Source organism: Dipodomys spectabilis, unplaced genomic scaffold (assembly GCF_019054845.1).
Source record: "Dipodomys spectabilis isolate Male_0828 unplaced genomic scaffold, ASM1905484v1 ptg000457l, whole genome shotgun sequence".
In the NCBI taxonomy this organism is placed as follows: Eukaryota; Metazoa; Chordata; class Mammalia; order Rodentia; family Heteromyidae; genus Dipodomys; species Dipodomys spectabilis.
Genome location: NW_024871134.1, coordinates 1,138,437 through 1,165,000, shown reverse-complemented (window position 1 = coordinate 1,165,000; position 26,564 = coordinate 1,138,437). Strand labels below are relative to the sequence as shown.

Here is a 26,564-nt window from a genome sequence, read left to right as displayed (position 1 = left end):
GCAGAAAGCTAGTGTATACAAGGTACTTTTTCTATTTTCATGTGGCAGATAACAATTCTAGTTTCATCATGACCAAAATGAGAGGGAGGAAGAAGAGTAAATTCATTAAAGAAAATCCCAGGTACTGAGAGAATTGTAGGAATAATTGACCCCAAGCCTAGGCGAGGACAATGAATCTTTTGTCTCCCAGACAGTTCAACACTAATAAACAATTGTGTGTTCTACTCAGGCTCCAATATTGTGTGAAATTACAGCTTACTGATTTAAGTGAATAAAACTTAACAGGTATTCATATATCAAGAACTATGCATTTCCACCTGGCCAACAAACTGCTGCTTACCACATGCATTAGCTTTACTCTCACAAAAGCTCAAATGCCTGTTCATGAATAGATGCAGGGGCGGCCACCTCTTTGAAGGTTCCTTCTTTTATTAATATCTTATTTAAAGCCAGTTACCAGTAGCTCATACCTATATCCTAGCTTTTCAAGAGACTGAGATCTGAGGATCATGGTTCAAAGCCAGACCAGGCAGAAAGTCTCCTTGAGACTCTTATCTCCAATTAACCGGAAGTGGAGTTGTAACTCTAAGTGTAGAGTACCAGCTTGAACAAAAGAGCTCAAGGATAGCACTCAGGCCCCAAGACTAACCTCCCCTCCCTCCCCCCAAAATCATCAATTTAATGTTTCAGAGTTTAGAAGATTGACTTTACTCTTAGATAAGCAGCTGCCCATGTTCTTTTACAGACTCAAGGCAGAATGTACAAGATGCTGTACAACTCAAGGCAGAATGTACAAGATGCTGACAGAACACAGGCCTGTCTCTCCTAGTCAGAGAAAATCCTTGCTTGAAATGGAAGTCTTCTGACAATATTTAAGGATAATAATTGATAAGATGTGAAAAATATTGTTAGTCATAAATTATAGCAATAGAAAAAATGAATCTTCTTAGATATTATATGAAAAATCAAAATATCAAAGCAAGGAATGAAATGAAAATTGTGTGTTCTCAAAATGATTAGACCCATTTTAGTTGGACACTATATGCTGAGATTTGTATTTCTCTTCTCTAATGACTGTCTTGTCTTCTAGAATTACCTCCTTGCCCATTTTGCATCTGGAGTAATTTTACCCTTATTATAGAATTTCACTTTTCAGAGAGACTGCTGAGAATCTTTTTTTAATCTGCGGACTGAGGCTTAGCATTTATTGTAGTCATCATAGGTCAGTGAGCCCCAAGCTTGTAAATTGGACAACCTTAAAACTCACTCAGCATCTCTACATGGACTCACAGTACAGACTAAAACCAGTTTATACGTGCATAAAACTAGTCTCAAAAGTGCATATGCATTTGCATATGTTATAATGTACATGTGGAAATAATTTTTTGAATATGTAGGTATACCAAAATAAAGAAATTTATAGTATAAAATATCATATCCAAGAATTGAAAATTACCATTCCTAATAGAAAATTTTTTCTGAGCATGTAAAGTTATAAACTCATAAAATTAATGATGATCACATAGAAAGTTTCTCTCTCACACACACACTGTGTGCCAATGAGATTATATAATCTTAAGGAAAAATAAGTCTACACTTATTTTTCCAAGTACCAGGGCTTGAACTCAGGACTTTGCACATTTACTCAGCGTGCTTCCTCAGCTGATACTTTGCCACTTGAGCTATACCTCCAGCCCAGATTTTTTTTTTAATTTAATTTAATTTTATTTGTGAACACACTGTACAGAGGAGTTACAGTTACATGGGCAGGATAATGCGTACATTTCTTACCAAGCATTGCAGCCTCCTCCTTTGTTTACCCTTCACATCCCTTCCCAGCCTCCCCCCTCCCCCCCTAATCCCAATCCTCCTTCCCCCTCTTCCCCCCCCTTTACCCCCCCCCCCACCCCCCGCACCAACGTTGTAAAGCTCGTTTTGGACATGACAACTTGTACTTCTCATTGTTGCAACAGGTCCACCTGTATCCTTAAACAACTGGTTTTTCCCCATCTCCTCCACAAGTTATACTGACATCAAATATAGTGAAAGCAGGGGTTATACTGTGGGGGAGGGATATACAAAGCAACAAAGAGATAATCTTATAAATGTGTTAGAAACACATGCATGAAAGAAAAAAACATTAAAATACACATCTAAGCGTTCATTTTCCTGACATCACATTATCTGACCTTTTCCGCTTGACTCATACATATACTAGATATTACAAATAAGGGAAACCATGGGACCTACGTTTCTTTGGGCCTGGCTTACTTCACTTAATATAATTTTTTCCAAGTTTTTCCATTTCCTAACAAATGGGGCAATGTCATTCTTTCTGATGGAGGCATAGAATTCCATTGTGTATATATACCACATTTTCTTGATCCATTCATCTACTGAGGGGCATCTGGGTTGGTTCCATATCTTAGCTATGGTAAATAATGCTGCAATAAACATAGTTGTGCTGGTAGCTTTAGTGTGGTCTTGTTTGTAAACATTAGGGTAAATGTCCAAAAGTGGGATTGCTGGGTCATAGGGGAGCTCTATGTGAAGTCTTTTGAGGAACCTCCATACTGCTTTCCAAAGTGGTTGAACAAGTTTACATTCCCACCAACAATGAAGTAAGGTTCCTTTCTTTCCACATCCCCTCCAGCATCTGTTGTTGTTAGAGTTCTTGATTTTTGCCGTTCTAACTGGAGTGAGGTGATATCTCAATGTTGTTTTGATTTGCATTTCTTTTATGGCTAGGGATGTTGAACTGTTCTTCATGTGTCTATTGTCCATCCTTCTTTCTTCTTCAGAGAAGTTTCTCTTTAAGTCTTTCGCCCACTTATTTATTGGGCAGTTGTTTCTTTGAGGATTTGTTGTTGGGGGATTTAATTTTTTGAGTTCCAAGTATATTTTAGATATGAGACCCTTGTCCGTTGTATGGCTAGTAAAGATCTTCTCCCAATCCGTGGGCTTTCTATTGATCTTGCTAGCTATGTCATTTGCCCTGCAGAAGCTCTGCAACTTTATGCAATCCCATTTGTCCAACCTTTCTTTGATTTGTTGTGTTTCCGGGTCTCTATTCAGAAAATTTCGGCCTGAGCCAAGGAGACCTAGGGTTTCTCCTATTCCATCCTGTAATGTTTTCAGAGTGTCTGCTTTGAGTTCAAGGTCTTTGATCCATTTGGAGTTGATTCTGGTGCAGGGTGATATATAAGGATCTAGCTTAAGTTTTCTACATGTAGTTAACCAATTTTACCAGCACCATTTACTGAAGAGGTTGTCTTTCTTCCATTCTATTGTTTTAGCTCCCTTATCGAAGATTAGATGGCTAAAAGTCTGTAGGTTCATTTCTGGGTTTTCAATTCTATTCCATTGGTCCTGAGGTCTGTTCTTATGCCAATACCAAGCTGTTTTGATTACTATTCCAGCCCAGATTTTTGCTGGTTAGTTTGGAGATGAAGTATCATAGACTTTTCTGCCCAGGCTGGCTTTGAACAACAATCCTCTGGATATCAGACTCCTGAGTAGGAGACAGGCATGATCCACTTGTATCCAGCATGTTTTTTTTTTTCGTAAATACAGCACACATGTGATTTAACACAGTATTTATTACATGAGGAATAGGATCTCGGCATGTTCACAGAGATTCTTTATAGTATTTCTCCATAACCTATTGTATAAATAAAACTGAAATAATACAATCTCATTTTATTGGATGGACAGGTTAAGATCTGTCCTTGATCCTGCTCACAGTCTCTAGAACTCTCAGAAACAATTTTTCAGTAATGTCATACCTGGCCACTTCAACTAATCTGTATAATGTATACAGAAATTCATATTGCATAACAGTAAAGGACACAGGCTTTCCATGATAAAAATACTTGGACAATATAAAACGGATCTTTGCTCAGTAAGAAAAGAAGAACTCTTGGAAGAGCAGAGCAGTTCAGTCTAGAACATGGAATGTTTTGGGCTGTGCTAGACAGTGAACCTGAAGCCTTTGGTGTGCCAGGGCAGTGTTCTGTCACTGAGTTAGGAGAGGAAATACGTACATTTTCATGCATCCTTCTCCCTTCAGCTAGAACTTGATGCAGTGCATGCTTAACAGGGTATTCACTTGATCTTGATTGTAGAAATTATCTAAATTGATTACAAAGATGTGGAAATGCACAAAAATACTAAATAAGACAGGAATTTTTCCTCTCCCCACTGCCAAGGGCCAGCTGCTGTTTCTATTAACAGAAACTTCACCCAGGGCTGCAGTCCAGAAAGCCTCTGGGAACCCAGAAAACTGCCATGGTTAGCAGATTCATCTGATAACAAGCTCTGACCTGAACTTCCATGGGTCTGCTCTGTTTTTCTACTGTATCAGAAAATCATGTTTTGCTACAGAAATATTTATGTTTATTAGAAAATGCCATAGCCAGTATCATTTCTGGGAATATTTTAGACTCAAAATGTGGTTGAGTGCCATCCCTGAGCAAAAATGCTAACCCAGAGTACAAGGCCTTGAGTTCAAGCCCCAGTACTTGCACACATACACACACACACACACACACACACACACACACACACACACACACACACACACACACACACACACACACACACACACACAGCTAGTCACCAAAAAGAAATCTGAAAATTCAAAATTTTGGAACATTCTGGACACTAAAGTTTCCAAACCTTGATCTGCTTATCATGACAAGGCAATAAAAATCACTACCACTCCCATATTTTAGGAAATGCATTTATAGTTGTGTAAAGTCGTGGATTCTGCTGCATGTTTGTGGCATTTATTTTTCCAAATTATTCAATGGTTTTCTAAACCATGGTTTCAGTAGTTGCAAAACCTGCTGTCATCCCAGCTCTCAGGAGGCTGTAAGTCAGAGGACCTGTGGTCCTGGCCAGTGTGGGCAAAATATGTGAAACAGAGAACAAAGGGGGTGTACCTCAAGCAGGGTGTCTGTCTAGCAAGTACAAGGCCCTGAGTCCAAAGCCCAGTCCACACAGAAGGAAAAAGTTGTAAAATGTTTCATATTGTGGGTTTTATATAATTTATTTAACTAGTATTCTGTTCTTGGTACACTTGGTAAAGGAACAAAGTTAATTTCATAAATTGCCAGATCTCTCTCTCTCTCTCTCTCTCTCTCTCTCTCCCTCTCTCTCTCTCTCTCTCACACACACACACACACACACACACACATAAATCAGCTTTTTAAATTTTACCTGGTATAATTAGCATTGTTCTACAAACCCAAAGAGGAGAAAGAAAGGAAAGCTATTTACTTTTATGCTTAAGCCATAAAAGGATTCCAGATTTAAATTCACCAGTGAACCAATTTCTCCTTCTCATTAGAAGGTAAACTACAATATGTCATAAAACATAATCTGTTTTTCCACAAGCTGAGTGAAGCTGTAGTATAGTATAAACCTGTGTTTCTGTGCTGGCATTCTACCTGTCTGAACTTCATTTTTGTAGGTTGGTGTGTGGAGTTGTCAGGGACAGGTCACTGCTGTCACACAGAAGGCTGAGTGAGCCACCACACAGCCTGGCTGAGGTTTGTCATAGACTCCAAACAAATGCAGAGTGACCGTCTTTTTGAAAGTGGACATTTACAGCGACATTTCTTGATTAGCTAAAGTATATGTTTAATTCTCAGTAATGAAAACATTTCCTATTTATTATTTACTTAGTATCTTTAAGTAGTTGTACAAAGGATTTTTAGTTCATCCTGTGAGTTTGAGTACCTTGCATCTCGATCAGCATCACCCCTTCCGCCATTCTCCCCCAGCTCTCCCACCCCTCCCTCCAGTGACCTAGTCCCGTGTTCACGAATGTGCACTGAGTGTCATGACTGCATTCTCCCGCCTCCTCTCTGCATTCGTCTGCCCCTCCCCTTGACCCTATCACTCCTGACAACACCGTCGCAGCTTCCTGCTACTCATTTTGTTAGGCAGAAGTGTAGTTGTTCAAAGGAATCTCATCATAGACCCTCCCCTGTGTAGACAGACCGTACTTTAGGCAGTCTGTCTGCATGTGTTTGCATATATGTGTGTAATTTAGATCTTCCACGCATGAGGGAAAACCCACTTCCTTTGTCACTCTGAGCTTGACTTACCTCACAACATAACTCTGTGATAAAATTGACTGACTAGCTAAAATGCCTGTGCTCTGTAAGGGATTTTTATGGTGGTAACTGTCTCTCCTAGGGTCTCCAAGGAAGCCCGGGCACCCCTGGCACGCCAGGCCCAGCTGGGCCTCCTGTAAGTACTGTCTCAGCCCCACCTGCCGGAGGACTGGCTCACTTTGTCCTCTGGGCCTCAATCCAGAGTGCTGAATGGCTGCCTACAGACAGCCTCACCCCACACCCACGCCCATACCTACACCCTTACCACACCTATGCCCACACCTACACCCACACCCATACCTATACCCTCACCCAAACCTATGCCCACACCTACACCTATACTCATACCTAGACTTACACCCTCAACCACACCTATGCCCACATCTATACCCACACCTGGACATACACCCTCACCCAAAGCTATGCCCACACCTACACCCTCACCCTCACCCAAACCCCCATACCTACACCCTTACCCACAACTTTGCCCACACCTATACCCATACCTACACCCCCACCTATACCCACACCCATACCTACTCCCTCACCCAAACCTATGCCCACATCTACACCCACGCCCATAACCTATGCCCACACCGATACCCACACTGACACGCACAATCCCAGTTCTCACACAGTCACTGCAGGCTTCTTCCAGACCGCAGTGAAAGATGCTGCAGAGAAAACAGCAATTAGAGAAGACAGAATGCAAAATATTTGGTATTTCTTGACATCAACCTTCAGAAGAGATGTTCCAACGGCAATATAAGCTGAGAATTTATTTTGTAGGAGAAAAAAAATGGAGTGAAGATGACTGAATTTATTTTTGTTCCTATATATAAATTTTTAACACTCAGTCAAAGCTCCTGCTGCTCCCTAAAACACACCATCACGGCCGTTGTTGGTTATCCTTTTTATCCTGGTTATCTTTTTGTGCTGGTTCTGGGGTTTGAACTCAGGGCCTTACTCTTTTTTTTTTTTTTTCTTGGTCAGTTGTGGGGCTTGAACTCTGGGTCTGGGTGCTGTCCCCCAGCTCTTTAGCTCAAGGCTTGTGCTCTACCACTTGAGCCACAGCACCACTTCTGGCTTTTTTTCTGCTTCTGTGGTGCCGAGGAATTGAACTCAGGGCCTCATGAATGCAAGGCAAGCCCTCTACCACTGAGCCACCTTCACAGCCCCTCAGGGCCTTACTCTTGAGCCATATTTCTACTTCCAGCTTTTTGCTAATCGATTGAAAATAAGAGTCTCAAGAATGTGTCTTCTCTGGCTGTCTTTGAACTGATATCCTCAGATCTCAGGCTCCAGAATAGCTAGGGTTACAGGTGTTAGCCAATGGCACATGGCTTTTTTTTTCTTTTTTTCTTCTTGCACCAGTACCATAGCTTGAGCTGGTGAACTGCATGAGCCAAACCTCCCACCCTGGTCATTCTAGCTCCCTGGAAGGGATTTTTTTCTTTTTTCACCTGCCAAATGTAGCCATTTACTCAGAGTTTATTCTAGGTGATTCTCAAATTCAATTGCAAATAACACAGCTACATTTCAGTTTCAGATTGGCACGTATGTTTTTAGTTTAAGTTCGTTGCAAATAATGTGTTTATTGGCTAAATCCAGCCATCTAACGCATGCCTCAACCTCACTTCCCTCCTGAAAATCTTGGTGTGTCTTAAACGTTGAGTGATAAAAATCACACGCTTTGTGCCAGTGGTAGGGCCTGAGCTCGGTGCCTTGCATGATTTGTCCGGCTTTTTCTCCCAACACTGGCGCTCTACCACCTGAGCCACAGCTCTGCTCCCAGGTTTTGGGCAGTAATTGGGATCTTACACGCTTTCTGCATGTACTGGCTTGAAACCCAGGCCTCATCCCAGCTCCAGGGTGGCAGGGACTCTGGAGTGGGCCACAGGGTCGGGGTTTAAATGGAGTGTGAGGAGCAGCGGGCGCCCCCACTGACTGTTCCCAAAGAGGAACTGGGGTGGATTTCCTTCCCAAGGCTGCGCACCGCTGGTCCACAGGACGTCCAGCGTGCTCTATCATCCGGGCTGCTATCAGCGGAGGGTGGGCGCCGCCACGCGAACTCGCTCGGGTCACTGCCTGTGGCCGCCTAGCGAGCAATGTGGGCCGAGCCCAGCACGAAAAGCAGACCCCAAGACCCGCTGGCTTCTCTCCCTGCAGGGCTCGTCGGGGAGGAGCGGACACCCAGGGCCCAAGGGCGCCAAGGTGCGGAGCATCCCCAGGGAGTGGGGACAGAGGGCGGGAAAGCGAGCTCATCCTCGCATTCGGAACACGCGAGATCGCGGCCTGGCAGAGGCCCGAGCTGCCCGGGGGAGGGCGAGCCCAGCACTGCCTGCGGAACTCGTGAGGCCCCTGCCTGGCCTGGCGGAAGCCTGAGCCATCGGGGGTGGGGGAGAGGCGGACCCAGCCGGGCGTTGGGAACACGCGAGGCCGCGGCCTGGCGGAGGACCTAGCCACCTGGCGCGGCCCGCAGGGCCCCAGCACCCTCGTCCACACACGCACGGAGCGGGCCTGGTGCTAAGCCCGGAGAGGCGGGCCCGCCACGGGGAGGCCGGCCAGACCCCTCTCTGCTTGGCAAGAACACAGAATCAGAGGCATCGGCAGAATCAGAGGCCCGCCGCCCCTACAACTCCTGGAGGCCTCCTCTGATAAACGCGCCCTTCTACCCTGCTTATTTCCTCTCTTTCTGTGTCAGTGCTGGGGCTTGAACTCTGGCCTAAGCCAGCTTTTTGACTCAAGGCTGGCGCTTTACCACTTGCACCACAGCCCCGCTTTTGACTTCTCGGTGGTTACTTGGAGATGAGCCATGGACGTCCCTGCCTGAACTGGCTTTGAACCTCTATCCTCTGATTTCAGCCTCTGAGCCACGGGGATCAGCCACTGGCGCAGGCTATCTTGCTTCCTTTTGTTAATAGAGAGTGGCTGTTGACATGAAGCCCGTAATCAAATTTGGGAAGTGTTTTTCTGACACTGGACTTTTTATTAACCATTTCTTGCATCGTGACTGAAACTTAGAACATTTGTGATGCTATAAATGTAAAAGCAATGCAGTTATATACACAAGTGGCTAAAGACTAGAGGCCACAATAGCCCCGTCTCATATTCTGATAGACATTCTATACTCTTAGAAAAGAAAAGGAACTACATTTGTCCAGTTTCAACTTTGTTTTACAGAGTTCCACTTGCAGCTTCCTTTGCTCCTAGAGGAAGGCTAAGGCTGTGCCCATGCAGGGCACCCCTCTTGCCCTGCTCCCCATACCCCTGCTGTGTGTGGTGTCTGACTGGGTCATGAGGTCCAGTACTAAGGAGGGAACAGTGCCTCCGCCTGCCCACACAGGCGGGTTGTGATTTTCTACTCTGCTCAAATCACATGGCGGTTGCCACTGGTTCCCAAAAGAGGAAGATGGCAGAGGTTATGCTCTGAGCGAGGGCAACCCCTCTGTACTTGTAGCACCCACTGGAGGGGACCCCAGGCTCTCCCCAGAGGCCCGAGGCTCACGTAGCTCTGTTTAAAGTGGGCCTGGTCCACTAGAGCTCCCTGAGTAAGGATCTGCTTGGGTGTGGGGTGAGCACAGCTCACCTACAGCCTACAAACCATTGGCAGGCAGAGGCAAGGGCCATGCCAATCACATCTGTAAGCCCATTAGAAAGGCAGCTGGGTCACAGTGTGTCACGGATGGCTCTGAGCAGTCAGAGCGGACTTACAGTCATGAATGGAAATGATTTTACTTTTGTTTTCCTTGCAGGGAAATGAGGGACCCCCTGGGATCCCTGGACCTCCCGGACCTCCTGGGCCACCTGTGAGTTCTTTCAGGGTTAAAACTTAACCACCACCTGTTTACTCACAACTTTTCTCACTCCAGAGCTCTCAGCACTGTCTCCTGAGACGTTTGCTTGTATATAAATGACAGCCAGTGCCACGTGCAGAGACCATTGGGCTTCTCTAGCTCAGCCCTAATCTGTACTGCTCAGATTTATGTGCCCTGAGCCTCCCTAGGATGGCCTGGGGTCTGGGGAATGGGGAGGCCTTCCAACCTCATCAAGCCTCCCTTGCCTAGAGGGTGCTTAAAAAGCAGAGAGCCTTTCTGGCAAGGTGAGTTGGCTCTTTAAATGTGGCATTATTAATAAAGTTAAAAAATACAGCATTATGCTATATGTGTTCATCCCCCACACAGTGTCTAAGGCGAGAGGCAATGCATCCAGGGCGCCCTGCTGGCTGCAGCTGCCCTGGAGAGGCAGGCCACTGGGGATGCCATGGCATTGGAGGGCGCAGAGGGAGGATGGGGCCGTGCTCCAAGCCATGTCTGCCTCCTCTGGGGTCACGCTCGAATCGCAGACCTCCTGAGGTCCATGCCAATCTTGGTTCCTTTCCACTCCTGGGGAATTTTGAAGCCAAACCAGTAGAAAAAGGGAGTTTTTTTCTGAAAACTGCAGGGTGTGTTAGGATCCTGTGCACACTTGCACATTTTACACACAAAAACTTGGACTCTCTACCAAATTTGCTCTGGTAAGTCTTTCTCCTTTGATCAAGAAATCAAGGCAGAGGGCTGGGAAGGTGGCTCAGTGGTAGAGCGCTTGCCTTGCATGCCTGAGGCCCTGGGTTCGATTCCCCAGCACCACATAAGCAAAAAGAAAAAAAGCTGGAAGTGGTGCTGTGGCTCAAGTGGTAAAGTGCTAGCCTTGAGCTGAAGAGCTGAGGGACAGCGCTCAGGCCCAGAGTTCAGGCCCCACGACCGGACTCTCCCAAAAAAAAATCAAGGCAGAACTTAGACCGGACCCCCACAAAAAGAAATCAAGGCAGAACATACTTGGAGTTCAAATTCTAAAATACTCTGTCTTCTCTTCTGGAAGTTAAAAAAAAAATCAAGGTCTCCATTGCAACAATGAGATGTACAAGACGTTATGTTGAAAAATGAACTTTACAACTTTGGTGCTCGGTGCGGGGAAGAGGGGTGGGGGAGATGGGAAAGGATGGTAAGGGGAAACAAAGGAGGAGACAACAATGGTTGATAAGAAATGTACTCATTACCTTGCTCATATAATTGTAACCCCTCTGTTCGGTATTTTCACACACACAAAGAAAATCAAGGTCGCATGTAAGGGTCATTTTACAGTGGCTTAAGAAATGCACACTTAGTGGCAAAAATATTTTTCCATTTTTTTCCAAGATGTACATTAAATATATACTCTGAGAAATGTCCTCTGCAAATCTCAGAAGTATTCTTCCTTTAGGACGCAGTATGTTTTGTAACAGAACATATGGATGGTTTTCTTCTATGAATGATGTTTTGAAGATGTGCAAACTCTAGTCTCTGAGCACACGAGTGTCATCAATTGGAAACAGTAACATGACAGTTCCTCTGATTTAGCAACTAGAGTGGAGAAAATTATGGAAAGGATAATACACTTTCATAATGGGTTTTAAGGATCCATTACCCCTTTGCAACATTTCAAAACTGAGGTTTTCTATGCCATACTGGGTGCCCTACTCGCCCCTGTGATCCTGGCCACTGAGGCTAAGCTCTGAAAAGCTCAGTTTGAAGGCAGCCCAGATAGAAGAATCTATGAGACTCTCTTCTCCAGTTGATCAGCAAAAACCTAGAAGTAGGACTGTGCCTCAAGTAGTAGAGCATCATCCTTAAGTGAAAAGCCAAGCAAGAGCACCAGGCCGTGTGTTCAAATCCCAGTATCAGCCCATAAAACCATTTCCATATGCCGTATTTTCCCTAAATGCTGAAATGTATGATTGTTTAAACTGCAGAATGAGTTGTTTAAGTGTTGATTACTCAGGAATTTTATATTCATATGTCTCTTATTAGAGGAATCCCTAAACCTGTATTTGTGGAAACAGGTTTCACAACACAGGGTTGAGAATGAAGCCATCTTCCCATTTGCCTAATTTCTTTTTTTTGGGGGGGGAGGGGGGGTCCGGTCGTGGGCCTGAACACTGGGCCTGGGCGCTATCCCTCAGCTCTTCAGCTCAAGGCTAGTACTCTACCACTTGAGCCACAGCACCACTTTTGGCTTTTTTCTTTTTGCTTATGTGGTGCTGAGGAATCGAGCCCAGGGCCTCAAGCATGCAAGGCAAGCACTCTACCACTGAGTCACCTTCCCAGCCCCATGCCTAATTTCTTATTTGGTATGAAGAGATGGAGCGGTGTTACTCCTATCCCCAGCTGCATTTGTACCCCTGCACTGGCCAGTCCCATCCAAGAGTCACCAGGCTGTGAATACTTAGCACAGACTGACAATTTGAAAGCTGAATTCAGTGAGCAAATACTGCTTTTCCTGTGAATGGCTGAGTCTCCTCTGCGAGGCTGACCACAGGTCCTGCATGGAAGCGTGTCTGCGCGCTTTGCTCACACGTGCCCTCCCCAGTCCCTGCAGCAGCTAATCAAAGAGTATTAAACCACTATCAAAAATAGCGTAAGATGGGCTGGGAAGGTGGCTCAGTGGTAGAGCGCTTGCCTTGCATGCCTGAAGCCCTGGGTTCAATTCCTCAGCACCACATAAGCAAAAAGAAAAAAGCCAGAAGTGGTGCTGTGGCTCAAGTGGTAGAGCGCTAGCGTTGAGCTGAAGAGCTGAGGGACAGTGCCCAGGCCCAGAGTTCAGGCCCCACAACCGGACCCAAAAAAAAAAAAAGCATAAGATAAAATAGGAAATAAGTTTTAAGTAAAGGGAGGAGGATGGAGGGGTGACACTGGTCAGATGCATTGCACACAAACTGACAAGTCGAATTGAAATCCTGTTGTTCAACTACTTAAAGGTGATAAAAGTGGTGTTTTGTTGTTTGTTTGTTTGTTTTTTTAAAAATGACAGGCTGGGAAGGTGGCTCAGTGGTAGAGTGCTCGCCTCGCAGGCATGAGGCCCTAGGTTCAATTCCTCAGCACCACAGAAGCAGAAAAAGCTGGAAATGGTGCTGTGGCTCTAGTGGTAGAGCGCTAGCCTTGAGCTGAAGAGCTGAGGGACAGTGCCCAGGCCTAGAGTTCAGGCCCATGACCAACCAAAAAATAAATAAATAAAATATATTGTACTGTGAACAAACAGAATAGGACCATCACCATCCTGTGATGGAAGGTGGAAATGCTACAATAACCCTGACTCTCCTCTCTCCCCAAGGGTATGTACTTCAGCGACAGCAACGGCATGGGCAGCTTGTATAAAATCCAGGTATTGACAAGTGTGATGTGAGATGATTTCCCAGCTAGGTTGGCCATCCAGTCTTATCCTCCCCCTCCTCTTCTTTTTAAGGGAGGCGTGAATGTTCCCAGTTTTCCAGGACCGCCTGGCCCCCCGGTGAGTCTTGTCTTTTCTCTCCTAGCATACCTCTATGTACAAGTAGCCAACAACCAGTTTTACAAAAGGAGGAAAGAAGTAAAACCAATTGTAATGAAGCTGAGAAAATAACAGCCATAGTAATGGACACAATTTAGTATAGTGCTTATAAGTCCTTGCGCAAACAGTTCTTGTCAGGCAGTCTAGTCAAGTTGTTTCTTAACCTTCACTTTCAAATCCAAACTAGCAAAAGCAAACCTTGGCAAATACTCTTAAACTAAGCATTAAAACACGTTGGACAAAAATGCCTCATATTCTCATAATTGTGTTTGTCACTATTAAAAATGATCTCACATGTATTTCTTACAGGGTCCAAAAGGGGATCTTGGCCCAATGGTATGTATGCTTCCATGCTTGGTGTCATTTACCAAATAGATCTTTACATAGTTGAAAGATGAGCATTAGACAAAGAGACCCTGCCTCCTTGACTACTGAGAGAGACAGAAGCCACCAACCACAGACACGCTTGTGTTGGATTGTTCTTCCCTCCCTCCCAGTCTCTCCCTCCCATTTTCTTTGTTTTATTATCTTTAGGTAGTTTTGCAAAGGAGTTGCCACTTAACAAAGCAGTTTGTGAATGCAATGTGTCTTGATCAATGTCATCCCTTTCAACTCTCTTACTCCCCCACCCCCCCAATCCACCCCTTCCCTTAACTCTTCTAGACTGTGTAAACATACACTGGATCCTTTACTGTCTGTGTGCTTTATTGTTAAGATTCATTAGTTGCAATGTCACTGTCCTTGAGCTTTGTCTCTTTCTCTTAGCGTGTTTGTAAAATCATACAATGGAGGTTGGTGCATATAAAACCCCTGATAAATAGTACACTTGGCTTCTTTTGATGATTGATTCAGCTTCAAGTAGATCTTGGAAAAGAAATCCTTCTGAGACAGAAATTCCTTAATTTGTCTGACATCTGACAGACAAGAAGGAAGGCACTGTCTTTTCTTTGAATGTCTTGAGCAGTTATTCTGTTCCCAGAATAATGTATGCTCTTATTCCAGGCTCGTGAGGAGGAATGCATCCTGAGGTTCACACTCAGCCTGAGGGAGGCAGAAGGGGCATGTCCTCCATGACCTCCCAAGGGAACAGAGTGCTCACTGTTGTCAGCATCTCTCCACCCACCAAATCAGATTCTCTTTGATCTCTGGCATTTTTTCCTGCCACTTTTCCTTTTCAAGCTTATGTTCCATCCTTCCTGTTCTTTTTGTACATCTGTTTAGCCTTTCGGTATAAACTTAAAACTCAGATGTACCTGAAGCTGAAATAAGCTTTGAAACTACTTTCTACTGCCACTGGAGGAAGCATAAAGTGCTACAAGTTATAAACGCTATGGATAAATATCAGACCAGCAAATAAATGAGCTAGAAAAAGCTCATCTATAAATTCCATATCAACCTCTGTTTTTGAGAGTTTTTATTTTTGTTGTTGTTGTTAGTTTCATTGTGCCAGTACTGGGGCTTGAATGCAGGGTCCGGGTGCTGTCCCTTTTGTGAGGAAAGATCAAGCAGAGGAAAGGAAATAAGACCCCAGAGAGCACTTCAGCATTTAATCACTGCTAAAGAGGGGCCACATAGCACTGAGAAGAGTCCGGGATGACACGGGGCGAGAGGGTGGGGTGTGGGGTCAGATGCCATTGGCTTTGAGGTTTGGATTTGGAATGTCCTTGTGATTGTAGCAGAGGGCCCTGTTTGGGGCCTGTGACGTCTTCGCAGGTCTGGCAGAAGGCCCTGTACCTTCAGACATCTCTGAGAACAGCTCAAGGCTGGGGGTTCTGATGAGATTCTGGGGGCATTGCAGGGCGCCCCCCTGGAGAAGGGTGGTGAGTAGGCCCTGGGAGCAGCACCGAGTTAGGAGAACAAAGCAGAGTCCCACTGCCGTGGCTTTGCTTCACTCAAGGCTGGTATTGTACCACTTGAGCCGCACCTCCATTTCTTCTTTTGGGCAGTTAAATCAGAGTCTCGCAGACTCTTCTGCCTCGGGTTGGCATCAAACCACAATCCTCATATCCCAGTTTAGAAGGCTGATGTTCCACCACTTAAGCCACAGCATCAGTAGATGATAAGTGTCTCATGGACTTTTCTTATCAGACTGGCTTCCAATCACCATCCTCAGATCTCAGCCTCCTGAGTAGCTAGGATTACAGGTGTGAGCCACCAGCTCACACATCCAGTAGTCCCAGTATTTCTAATCTGAGTGAACTTGTATAGGGAAACATTACCCTTAAGTGAAATTAATATCTGAGAATCATTGTGTTCCTTTGATAGTCAAAATATAAGTGATTATATATGATCATGTGATCATAGATGTGATCATGTAATCACATGATCCATGTATTATGCTAATATAAGTGAGTATTAACCTCTTTCAAATAAACAATGCCTCCTTTTTATAATTTTAATTTTCGGATGGTTGTACAAAGAGATTACAGTTTTACATTCAACCCTTGCCTGCTCCACCTCCAGCCCCCCTCCCTGCCAGTCCTGTCCCACCCAGGCTGCCACTCCTTTGTCTCACCTGTGCACTGAGCGTTGAGACTGTTCACCCACAGTTCCTTCTGCATTGACCCCTTCTCTCTGGATTCCTTCACTCGTTTTCCTTCACTTTGTTGAAGCGTCTGTGGCTTGATCAAAAAGTGGCCTTCTAAAGATGGAAAAGCAAAGCATTCTTTTACTTGTCAGCGACTTGGGCTTTTTCACAGACCCTGAAGCAGCATAGAATGGGAACAGCTTAACAGTTACAGTGAGGACTGACAGGATGCATATAGTGTGCATTTACAAATGATTTCTGAGGCGTTAGGACCCCCAGTGATGACGTTCCATATCCAGAAGTCTGTAATAAAAATGTAAATGCAACTGGGAGTTAGGGCTTTGATAAGATTTTTGAAAGTAGATTGAAATTGTATTGCAAAAATACATTTATGGAATGCAATTTAAAATTCCACTTTTCTATATGATTATGTTTAAATCACTTAGTGTCCTAAGAAAAATATTTGCAGTTAATAGCAGTTCATTAATAAGAAAGAATCAAATAACTCCCCAGGTCTCCTCTGCCGCATCTATATGTTTATAACTAGTCATTCTTTGACCAAGGTTTTCCAGATGTATTCCTGGAAAGCCTCTGGGCTCCAATAGCTTGGGACCTGTCACAGGAGATCTGCCTCTGCAGATGCAGAAATGGCTAAAGGATGAGAAACTCTGCTTTCAGAACGCCAAGCTCAGTCTCTTCTTCTCCCTCTCCATTTCTCCTGGGTTTTGAAGTCAGGGCCTCATGCTTTCTAGGCCGGTGCTCTACCTCTTGAGCCATACTTGCAACCCCTCACTCACTTAGAAATTTAAGGCAATTCCCTGGTAATCTTCTACACTGAGGCACCTCACAAGTTGGCCAACTTTGTTACCTTCCACCCCTTCATCATCCCTTCATTCTAGTTACTGTTAGAGTTATCAATGACTACAACAATGCATTCTGATTAAGTTCCTAACTAGGAAATATATCCCCACTTTTCTGGAGAGTGGCCCTTTTACTTTGATATGAAAGTTTGAGCTCAGGGCCTTGTGACAGCTCAGGCACTGTCAGCACCTGAGCCATGCTACACACACATACACATACCCCTTTTTACTTCAGTCATGTCAGGGAGGTGTTGTGTGTGTGTGTGTGTGTGTGTGTTTGTGTGCCAGGCCAGCCTGGGCCCCTTTCCACTTTGGTCATGTCGGTGGGGTTTGTGTGTGTGTGTGTGTGTATGTGTGTGTGTGCGCATGTGTGCGTGTGTGCATGCCAGGCCAGCCTGGGCCCCATTCCACTTCAGTCACATTGGTGGAGTCTCTTGGGTGTGCCAGGCTGTCCTGGGCTGTTATTCTTCTATTTTTGCTTCCCACAAAGCAGGGATGATAGGTGTGCACTTCCACGTCCAGCTGCTTATTGATACTGACTTGGAGATGACTTACTGGTCTCACCCCAACTTTCCTCTTAACCATCCTGATTTCTACATCCTGAGAAGCAAGGATTATAGGCATCAGCTCACATGCACATATAAGAACAGTTTTCATTCTCAAGCTTCTTTCAGACTATCTCACACTATCATATACCAAATGCAATAATACATTGCTTGAAAATAGCACATTCCACCAGGCACGGGTGACTCATGCCTGTAATCTTACCTACTTCAGAGTCTGAGATCTGGAGAGTTGAGGTTTGAAGCCAGTCTGGGCAGAAAGTTAGTGAGGCTCTGTCTCCAAAATAACTAGAATAAAACAAACTTGGAGGCAGGGGTCAAGTAGTAGTGAACTAGTCAAATAAGCATGAGGCCTTGTCTTCGAACACCAATATTGCCAAATAAAGAAAGGAAGGACAAAATTAACAAGGTTTAAGAAACAAAGAACTTCCACTCATCTGGTTGAATAACCCCATGCAGATCACATATATGGTATACATGTGCATACCGGAGGGAAACCAGGAGGACAACACAGAACTAGAGGGAATCAGGGAAAACAGAACAGCGGGACCCATCAGCTGCACTGGACATTGATCAAAATGAACTAAGCAACTCAATGGCAGGATGGGAGGGAGGGAATGAGTGGGAAAGAGGGAACAGCTAACACTGTGCAAAACAAAAGAAATACATATATCACCCAATGTGGAAGAAATAACTGTATTGCAAAGCTCATAGAACTCATAAATGTTATAAACCACGATAGACAATTTGCCCCATGAAAGTTAGAATGTGTTTGTGACTTTAAGCATAACTATCCCACAATACTGTGAAATTTGGGAAATTATGTAATCACTTGATCACAATAAAGAGTTTGAAAAAAAAGTAAGGAAGGGAACAGAGCAAACCACTTACTTGTTAAATTATAAATCAGCAAGAAGCTAGACAGTGTTAGAATGAGGAAAAAAATATTTGCTTGTAAACCAATTCCTGAAATCCTTTGATCACAGCCACTGCCCTCTCTGGTTTTATTTAACAGGGAGAGCCTGGTGCCATGGGGTTGCCAGGACTGGAAGGATTTCCAGGTGCAAAGGTAAGCACAGAGGTACAAAGGAGCCCATTCAGCCTTTGGAGGTGGGGGAAGCAGTGACAGACTGACAGACAAACAGGAGGAGAAAGAGGGAGTTGAAGTGCTGCATAATATCTTTAAACAGCTAGAGGAAAGGGGCCCTAGGTAGCATCTTCAGTAGCTGCTAGGAAAGCCAGGGGCGGGAGAAGAGATGAATATGCGAAAGATAGACTGTGATACGGGGGTTGACCTCACGACCTAGAAATACATCTTTAATATAGTCCATTCTAAAAGTTTATTTCTCTTTCTTATCCTTTTATTTCACTTTTGTACACAAGATGTTACTTTTATTTGGACTAACAGATTCTAGCTCTTTCATAGCTTTATTTATTTATTTATTTAGTACTGGTACTGGGGCTTGAAGTCAAGGCCTGAGCACTGTCTCTTAGCTTTTTTATTCAAATCTGGTGCCCTACCACTTAAGCCACAGTTCCACTTCCAGCTTTTATGGTGGTTCATTGGAGATAAGAGTCTTACGGACTTACCTTCCCAGGCTGGGAGGAATTGAACTGTGATCCTCAGATCTCAGCCTCCTGAACAGCTAGGATTATAGGCATGAGCCACCAGTGCCTGGCTTTTAAAAAATACTTCATACCATTTTTATCTTTTGTAACTCATGTGGAACTTATATGAGACATGATGCAGAGAGAGAAATTAGACACTTTGAAGGAAGTTATCCAGTTATTTATGTATCCATTTAATGATACGAGTCTTTCTTTACTAAAATCTTATTATGAATACTGGCTTACTTCTGAGATTTACGTTTTATGAAGGTGGCGTACTGCTTAACCTTCTGCCAATAGTCCCTCATTTTAATTCTTGTGGCCTTATTACATGTTTATATATTAATAGTACTACTGTCTATTATTTAACTTGTCTCTTATTATTTTATTATCCCAAAAAATCTTTTATATCTTTTGCTCAAACTGCAATTGTGTAACCATTTTATTAACTTTATATTCAGACTGTAATGACACTTTCACTACCCATCTTATCTCCAAGAACAAAGCATATCTTTAATTTAACTAAGTCTTCTATACCCCTCAGTGAAGCCCTGAAGTTCCTTTTTGGTGTGGGTCTGCCCTAGCAAGGTTACATTGCATTGCCCCACATGTAATCATCAGAAAGCTCTGCGGCGTCAGCTCTGCTTGACAAGGACTCTGTTTCTCCACAACTAGCTAATTGGATGAGGAATAAGACAAATGGAATTCTAACTCTGTTCTCGTCCTGCATCCAATGAGGCAAGCACAGGAAACAGCTTCAGCTGACTCATGTGCTTAATCTTTCAAGCAATGGTTTGTTTGAATCATTTTATAGAATAAAAATAATGACTACTTTTAACTGTATGGATGTGTCAGATCTTACTAAACAGAGGTCACAGACTCATCATAATACTTTTTTTTCATTTTAACTATTATTTATTTTGGTTTCAGTGGAGAAAATGAAAATACAGCCAGTTTAGTGAGACCCTTTGTTGATTTCCTGCCTAGACTCTAGCTTCATGTCAGCTTATTAGTATTTATCAAATTCAAACCAAAGCTTTACCAAACATGAACTGTATTTGACGATTAGCTTTATAAACAAATACTTCAGCAATTCCATTTTAAGTGGCATTTTTAACTTTTAATCCCCACAGGGAGATCGAGGCCCAGCTGGGCCACCAGGAACAGCCGGGGCATCGGTGAGTCCACACACGTGCACTTTACATTACCGCTAAAGGTGAACTGTGTGCACACCTTGAGCCACCAATCGCCACAACTCCACTGGCATTAGGCTCCTGGAGAGTCTCTGGTTTAAAAACTACAGATCTCCCCCAAGTTAAGAATGCTATCCGTGTGTGTGTGTGTGTGTGTGTGTGTGTGTGTGTGTGTGTGTTCACCTGTGTGTGCAAACACACAGGCCAGTACCAGGACTTGAACTCAGAGCCCCCACTTCCTGCTTTTTGCTGTCACTTGGAGATAAGAGTCTCAGGGATTTTTCTTCTCAGCTGGGATTCCAACCTCTATTATCAGGGGTCTTAGCTTCTTGAATGGCTAGTATACAGGTGTGAGTCCCCCAGTGCCTAGCAGCAATGCTGTTCTGTTTCCACATTAAGAATGTTGTTTCTTGGTTTGGGTTTTTTTTGTTTGTTTGTTTGTTTTTTGGTTTTTTTTGCCCCATCGGGGACCCACATTTGTGTGTGTTCTGCTCTGAACACTTCCCTCCGATCTGCTTGTGTTTTGAGGTTTCTGCCGTTCTGGGCAGTCCCTTCAAGTTTCTGTATAATAGGAGCTTCTTCCCATGTGAGGGGGCTGTCACCCTAGGCCAGCCCCACCCCACCCCAGCCTGGGACACCCTCCCACACCCGGGCCTGGGCCCCTCCTCCTGCCCAGGCCCTCCTAACACCTGCTCCCAAACCAGTCCTTCACTCCCTGGTTATTTTGCTGCCCTCTGGGGCCAGTGCTTTAATCTCATCACCATCTTTTCCAGGGAATGGAAAGCATTGGGAAGGCTGAGTTGCTTCTCTGAGCTGGGGTCCTTCTGATCTTCATTCCTGAGGCTTTGATTAAAACTTATGGCCATGCTTGATGACTAAGAGGTCATTGACCTTTTGGTGGTGCCCTGGGCAGGCGGGCAGGCCCAGGGTAAGCACGTCAGGAAAGTCTGCAGTACCACCAGCTAGGGTTGCAGAGCTATGAGAAAGATGGGGAAGGGCCCCACCCAGTCCCCCTCACACCTGCCTACTTCCCACCTTCCTACCTCACCTCCTGCCATCCTGCCCACCCCCTGCCTCACCCAAAGTCCCACTGTGGCCAACACCATCTCCCACCAACCCAGTCCTGAAAGGAACAGTAGCCCCCACCTTACTCCTTTTATATACCAAGTCAAGTAGCAGAACAGAAAACCCCATCTCTTTATCTTTTACTGAGAATGGCATCCTTTATTGAATTTGTTCAGCTCCAGATAATAATTTGTATAAGACTAAAAGTTAAAAATGAACTTTTTTAACAAGCTTTAAGGAGTGTGTGTGTGTGTGTGTGTGTGTGTGTGTGTGTGTGTGTGTGTGTGTGTGTGTGTGTGTGTGTGTGTGTGTGTGTGTGTGTGTGTGTGTGTGTGTGTGTGTCCAGTCCTGGAACTTGAACTCATGGTTTGGGCACTATCCTTGAGCTTTTGGCATTCGGGGCGAACATGCTACCACTTGAGCCACAGCTCCACTTCAGGCTTTTTGATGGCTGGTACATTGGAGATAAGATTCTCAAGGACTTTCTTGCCCAGGCTGGATTTGAACTGTGATCCTCAGATCTCAGTCTCCTGAGTAGCTGGGATGACAACAGTGAGCCACCAGCGCCTTTCTTCTCCATGGTGGACTACATGTTAGATGGTGGCTTATCCCCCACTCCCCTCCTCACAGCACTTTTAGGATTCTGTTTCTGGAATTGTCCTTAGATCATCTTGGTAAGCCATTCTTGTTTACACCCTCATTCTGCATCCGTGTGATCTAGTGAAGCTTAATTTCCCCAGTCTCACCACAGTGTGAGTACAGAGCTCTTTTTGATAAGTGTCAGTTCTGGGGCTTGAACTCAGGGCCCTGTTGCTCTCGCTTGGCCTGTTGCTCATAGCTGGCACTCCACCACCTGAATCACACCTCCAGCTTGACTCTTTGCTGGCTAATTGGAAATCGTCTCTCTCAGACTTTTCTGCCTGGCTGGATTTTAAATATATATTGTTATTACTATTTTTATCTTCAAATAGTTGTTCAAAGGGATTTCAATTCAGCATGTCCAGCTGACCTTGCCACACCATCGCATGTTAAATGGGGAGACAGATGGGCCCTGGGGTGCTCGCCTGCAGCCCCAGATGTTCAGGAGGCTGATGCCTGAGCATGTGGTTTGAAACCAGCCTGGTTAAGAAGTCTGTGAGACTCTTACCTCCAGTTGACCAGCCAAAAGTGGGCAGTGGAGGTGCAGGAAGCTGTCTCCTGATGTGTCTTTCTGCTTTGCTTCACCAGGGAAAGCCCGGCCGTCCAGGTCCACCAGGAGCCCCCGGTGAGCCGGTGAGTGGCCAAGAACCTCTGTTGCGGGCATTCCGTGTCAGAGAACTGCCGGCCATTGATGTGTTCTGGGGACACCCTTACAGGGCCAGAGAGGACCCATGGGAGACGTGGGCTTCCCTGGACCGGAGGGGCCCATGGGAAAGCCGGTGAGTACCGCCTGCCTGCCCAATGGGTTCTAGCATCCCCTCCCCCTGCCCGTCTCTGGAAATTGCCAGGCTTAGAAAGAAGTAAGAGCACTTCTGACAAATGGACAGGCAAGGGGGGAGTCCCTGTGTTGTGTCTTTATGGTTCACTCAGTAGTGGACAAGGATGGATTGCAGTAAAGGAAAGTTGGCCCATTCCTTCAGTCTCAGTATTCTCAGCAGAGTTAAAAAATAAAATGGTGGGGCTGAGGGTGTAGCTTAGTGGTAGAATGCTTGCCCAGCATGCATGAAGCCCTGGGTTTGATTCCTCAGTACCACATACAGAGGAAAAGCCAGAAGTGGCACTGTGGCTCAAGTGGTAGAGTGCTAGCCTTGAGCAAAAAAAGCTCAGGGACAGTGCACAGGCCCAGAGTTCAAGCTTCAGGATTAGCAAAAATAAATAAATAAAATGGCCTGTCGCATCCTAGAACAGAAAGTGAAAGACCCAAAGACAACAGCCCTAGGAATCTGCGAGGGAGGCAGAAGCTCTTCTCTCCAGTCCCTTCCCTTCTACCCAGCCTGCTCCACTTTATGGGTCACCATTGCCCTGATGGTTGTTCCTGGCCCAGTGTCCTGACATGAGGGCTGTGCTCAGTCACGCCCTGCTCTGCAGTGTGTATCTGCTGCATGGTGTGCATCTGCTGCATGGTGTGCATCCGCTCTGCAGTGTGCATCTGCTGCATGGGGTGCATCCACTGCATGGTGTGCATCCGCTGTATGGTGTGCATCTGCTTCATGGGGTGCATTGGCTCTGTGGTGTGCATCTACTCAATATGCATCTGCTGAGTGGTGTGCACCTGCTGCTTGGTGTGCATCCGCTCTGTAGTGTACACTTGCTCTGCCCTGTGCATCTCCTGGCTGCCACTTGTGAAGGAGGAGTCTGGTGGGAGGGAGGGGCCTGGCCCTAAGCCTGACACACCCTACCTCTTTTTGCAGCATAGGACAATACTAGGGCTAAAGCTGGTGCCCATGGGTGTTAGGAAAGTCTCTACTACCAAGCCTTTCCTGTAGCCTTTCTATGTTCCAGTTCTTTTCCAGTTAGGGTCTTGAGTGTTTTCAAGGCTGGCCTAAAACAACAGTCTTTCTAGCTATCCCTCCTGGGTAGCTGGGATTACAGACAGGGCCCCATTGTACCAGGTTTATCTGGTTAAGATGGGGTCTTATTAATATTTTTTCTGTTACTAGGACTTGATCTTAGGTCCTGGGTACTGTTCCTTATCTTTGTCACTAAAGGCTGGTGCTCTACCACTTGAACCACAGCTCTACTTCTGGCTTTTTGCTGGTTAATTAAGAGTCTCACAGGCTTTCCTGCCTGGGCTGGATTCAAACCTCAATCCTCAGATCTCAGCCTCCTGAGTAGTAGGATTACTGGTGTGAGCCGTCAGTGCAAGGGAAGGGGAGACATGGTTCCAGAAGAGTTGTACTCAGTACCTGATTCATGTACCTATCACTCCACTGTATATCAAGTCTACAGTAACAATAAAAATAAAAGTAAACCTTTAAATAAAAAAGGTCAGGGAATCAGGAGAGAACTAAATGGGGCCAGGTGCTGTGGCTCACGCTTGTGATCCTGGCTATGGAGGAGGCTGAGGTCTGAGGGTCTCCATTTGAAGCCAGACCAGGCAGGAATGCCCCCAGCACCCTAATTTCCAATTAACCACCACAAAGCTTGGAGTGGAGCTATGGCTGAAATGATGAGTGCCAATCTTGAGTGGAAAAGCTCAGGGATAGCACCCAGGTCTAGCATTGGTGCACACATGCGTGCACATACACATGCACACACACACAAATGAGACCAAGCGAGTAGAAATGAAGTAGACAGAGAAGACTAACCATCTACTAAAGAGCAAAAATGTATCTCAACTCGGTTCTTCCTTCCTCATGAGGAATGAGGGGGGCAGTGCAGAAGTTGGGGTACAGATGGCTGAGGAAGCTAAAAAAAGAGAAGGTGAAGGCATTCTTCCCTATTTATTTTCTCTATGAAGGACAAGTTGAGATTTCTACATAAACAAGAGGAAGGGGGAGTTTCTGTAGAGATTTGAAGCAATGGGCCAACATATAAACTACTTTCTCTGTCTCTCTCTCTCTCTGAGGGGTGTGTGTGTGTATGTGTGTCTGTATGGATGTCTCTCTCTCTTTTGTGCTGGTACTGGGGCTTGGCTCTTCTGCTCAAGGCTGGTATCCTACCTGAACCACACACACCTCCACTTCCAGTGTTTTGTTGGTTAATTGGAGATAGGAGCCTCATAGTCTTTTTTTTTTTTTTTTTTTTTTTTTGCCTGAGCTGGCTTTGAACCCTGATCCTTAGCTCTTAGCCTCCTTACTAGCTGGGATTATAAGTGTGAATCACTGGTGCTATTGAGATCTAGTGCATTTGCACAAGCAAGAAACTAGCAGGTGAAAGACTGGAACTCAGAGCCATTCCATTGTATTGTATCATCAACAGTACAATTAAGGAACTATCCTTGAAATGGCTCTTTTTGTGCTGGTGTCTCTTAATGCAGAATTAGAAATATAAATCATTTTTGTCTTTATAGGGAATGAATGGAAAAGATGGATTACCAGGGGCTCAGGTATGAAAATCCCATTTAAAGCAGGAAGTATAAAATTGCTCCTGGATAAACATTTCCAGAATATCTGCCAACAGTGAGGTAAGACTAATGCGAAACCCGTGAGGCATGACTTTCCGTGTTGATATCTTCCAGGGCATCACAGGAAAGCCTGGAGACAGAGGTCCCAAAGGAGAGCGTGTATGTATTTTATGCTGAGGGTGCCATTCACATCTGCATCACAAAGTGCCTCACTGTCTGAGTCCCTCCCCCTGGGTCCCTCCCCCTGGGTCCCTCCCCCTGGGTCCCACTGTCTGGATCCCACCCTCTAGGTCCCTCAATTATGCACAGAGACACTGACACACCTCCAGTGCCGGTGTTGGGCAATTCATTTCATTTCTTTTTCTATTCTCATCCCAGGATCATGTAGATCCCTAATGGTTCTCTTAATTTTCATTGTCTTTAAGTCAAGACAAATACAAGAGCAATCACAAGTGAAAAGTACTGAGCTGACACACACACAGTTGTGCTTGCTGAGACCCTCCCCACACAGAGCTGTGCAGCTGGCCTAGTACTCAGGGCTGCTTCATAGACCCTGCTCCCTCCTGTGCACACCACAGTGGACACATCACCCTCCTGACCTGACCATCCGTTTCTTCCTGTGCACACCAAAGTGAACGCATCACACATCTGACCTGACCACCCATTCCCTCCTGTGCATACCACAGTAGACACATCACATACCCGACCTGACCCACCCGTTCCCTTCTGTGCATAACACAGTGAAGATACCACACACCTGACCTGACCACCCATTCCCTCTGTGCATACCACAGTGGACACATCACACACCTGACCTAACCACCCTTTCCCTCCTGTGCACACCACAATGGACACATCACACACCTGACCTGACTATGCATTCCCTCCTGTGCACACCACAGAGGACATATCACAGTGTAGAGACAACAGGAAGCTGGGTGCTGGTGGCTCACGCCTACATTCCTGGCCACTCGGGACTGAGATCTGAAGATCAGGGTTCAAAGCCAGCCCAGGCCAGAAGTGGACCTGGGGCTCAAGTGGTAGAGTGCCATCCTTAAGCAAAATGCTGAAAGTGTCCAGGCCCTGAGTTCAAGCCACAGAACTAGCACACACACGCACACACACACACACACACACACACACACACCACCACCACCACCACCACCACCACCACCACCACCACCACCACCAATGACAAAAACATTATTAAGGAACCTTGGCTGTCAGATTCAGACAC

At 45.3% G+C, this 26,564-nt stretch overlaps 1 protein-coding gene across 1 annotated transcript in view; it reads left to right on the top strand.

The window, feature by feature from the left end:
- The window catches only part of Col19a1 (collagen type XIX alpha 1 chain), a 224,029-nt gene that overhangs the window by 187,270 nt on the left and 10,195 nt on the right, over positions 1-26,564 (top strand). Inside the window, exons 31-42 of the mRNA XM_042668576.1 lie at positions 6,205-6,258; positions 8,292-8,336; positions 9,878-9,931; positions 13,251-13,301; positions 13,383-13,427; positions 13,776-13,802; positions 18,432-18,485; positions 20,158-20,202; positions 22,510-22,554; positions 22,638-22,700; positions 25,274-25,309; positions 25,442-25,486. Of these exons, the coding sequence (XP_042524510.1) occupies positions 6,205-6,258; positions 8,292-8,336; positions 9,878-9,931; positions 13,251-13,301; positions 13,383-13,427; positions 13,776-13,802; positions 18,432-18,485; positions 20,158-20,202; positions 22,510-22,554; positions 22,638-22,700; positions 25,274-25,309; positions 25,442-25,486 (564 nt within the window). The remainder of the gene's footprint in view (positions 1-6,204; positions 6,259-8,291; positions 8,337-9,877; positions 9,932-13,250; positions 13,302-13,382; positions 13,428-13,775; positions 13,803-18,431; positions 18,486-20,157; positions 20,203-22,509; positions 22,555-22,637; positions 22,701-25,273; positions 25,310-25,441; positions 25,487-26,564) is intronic.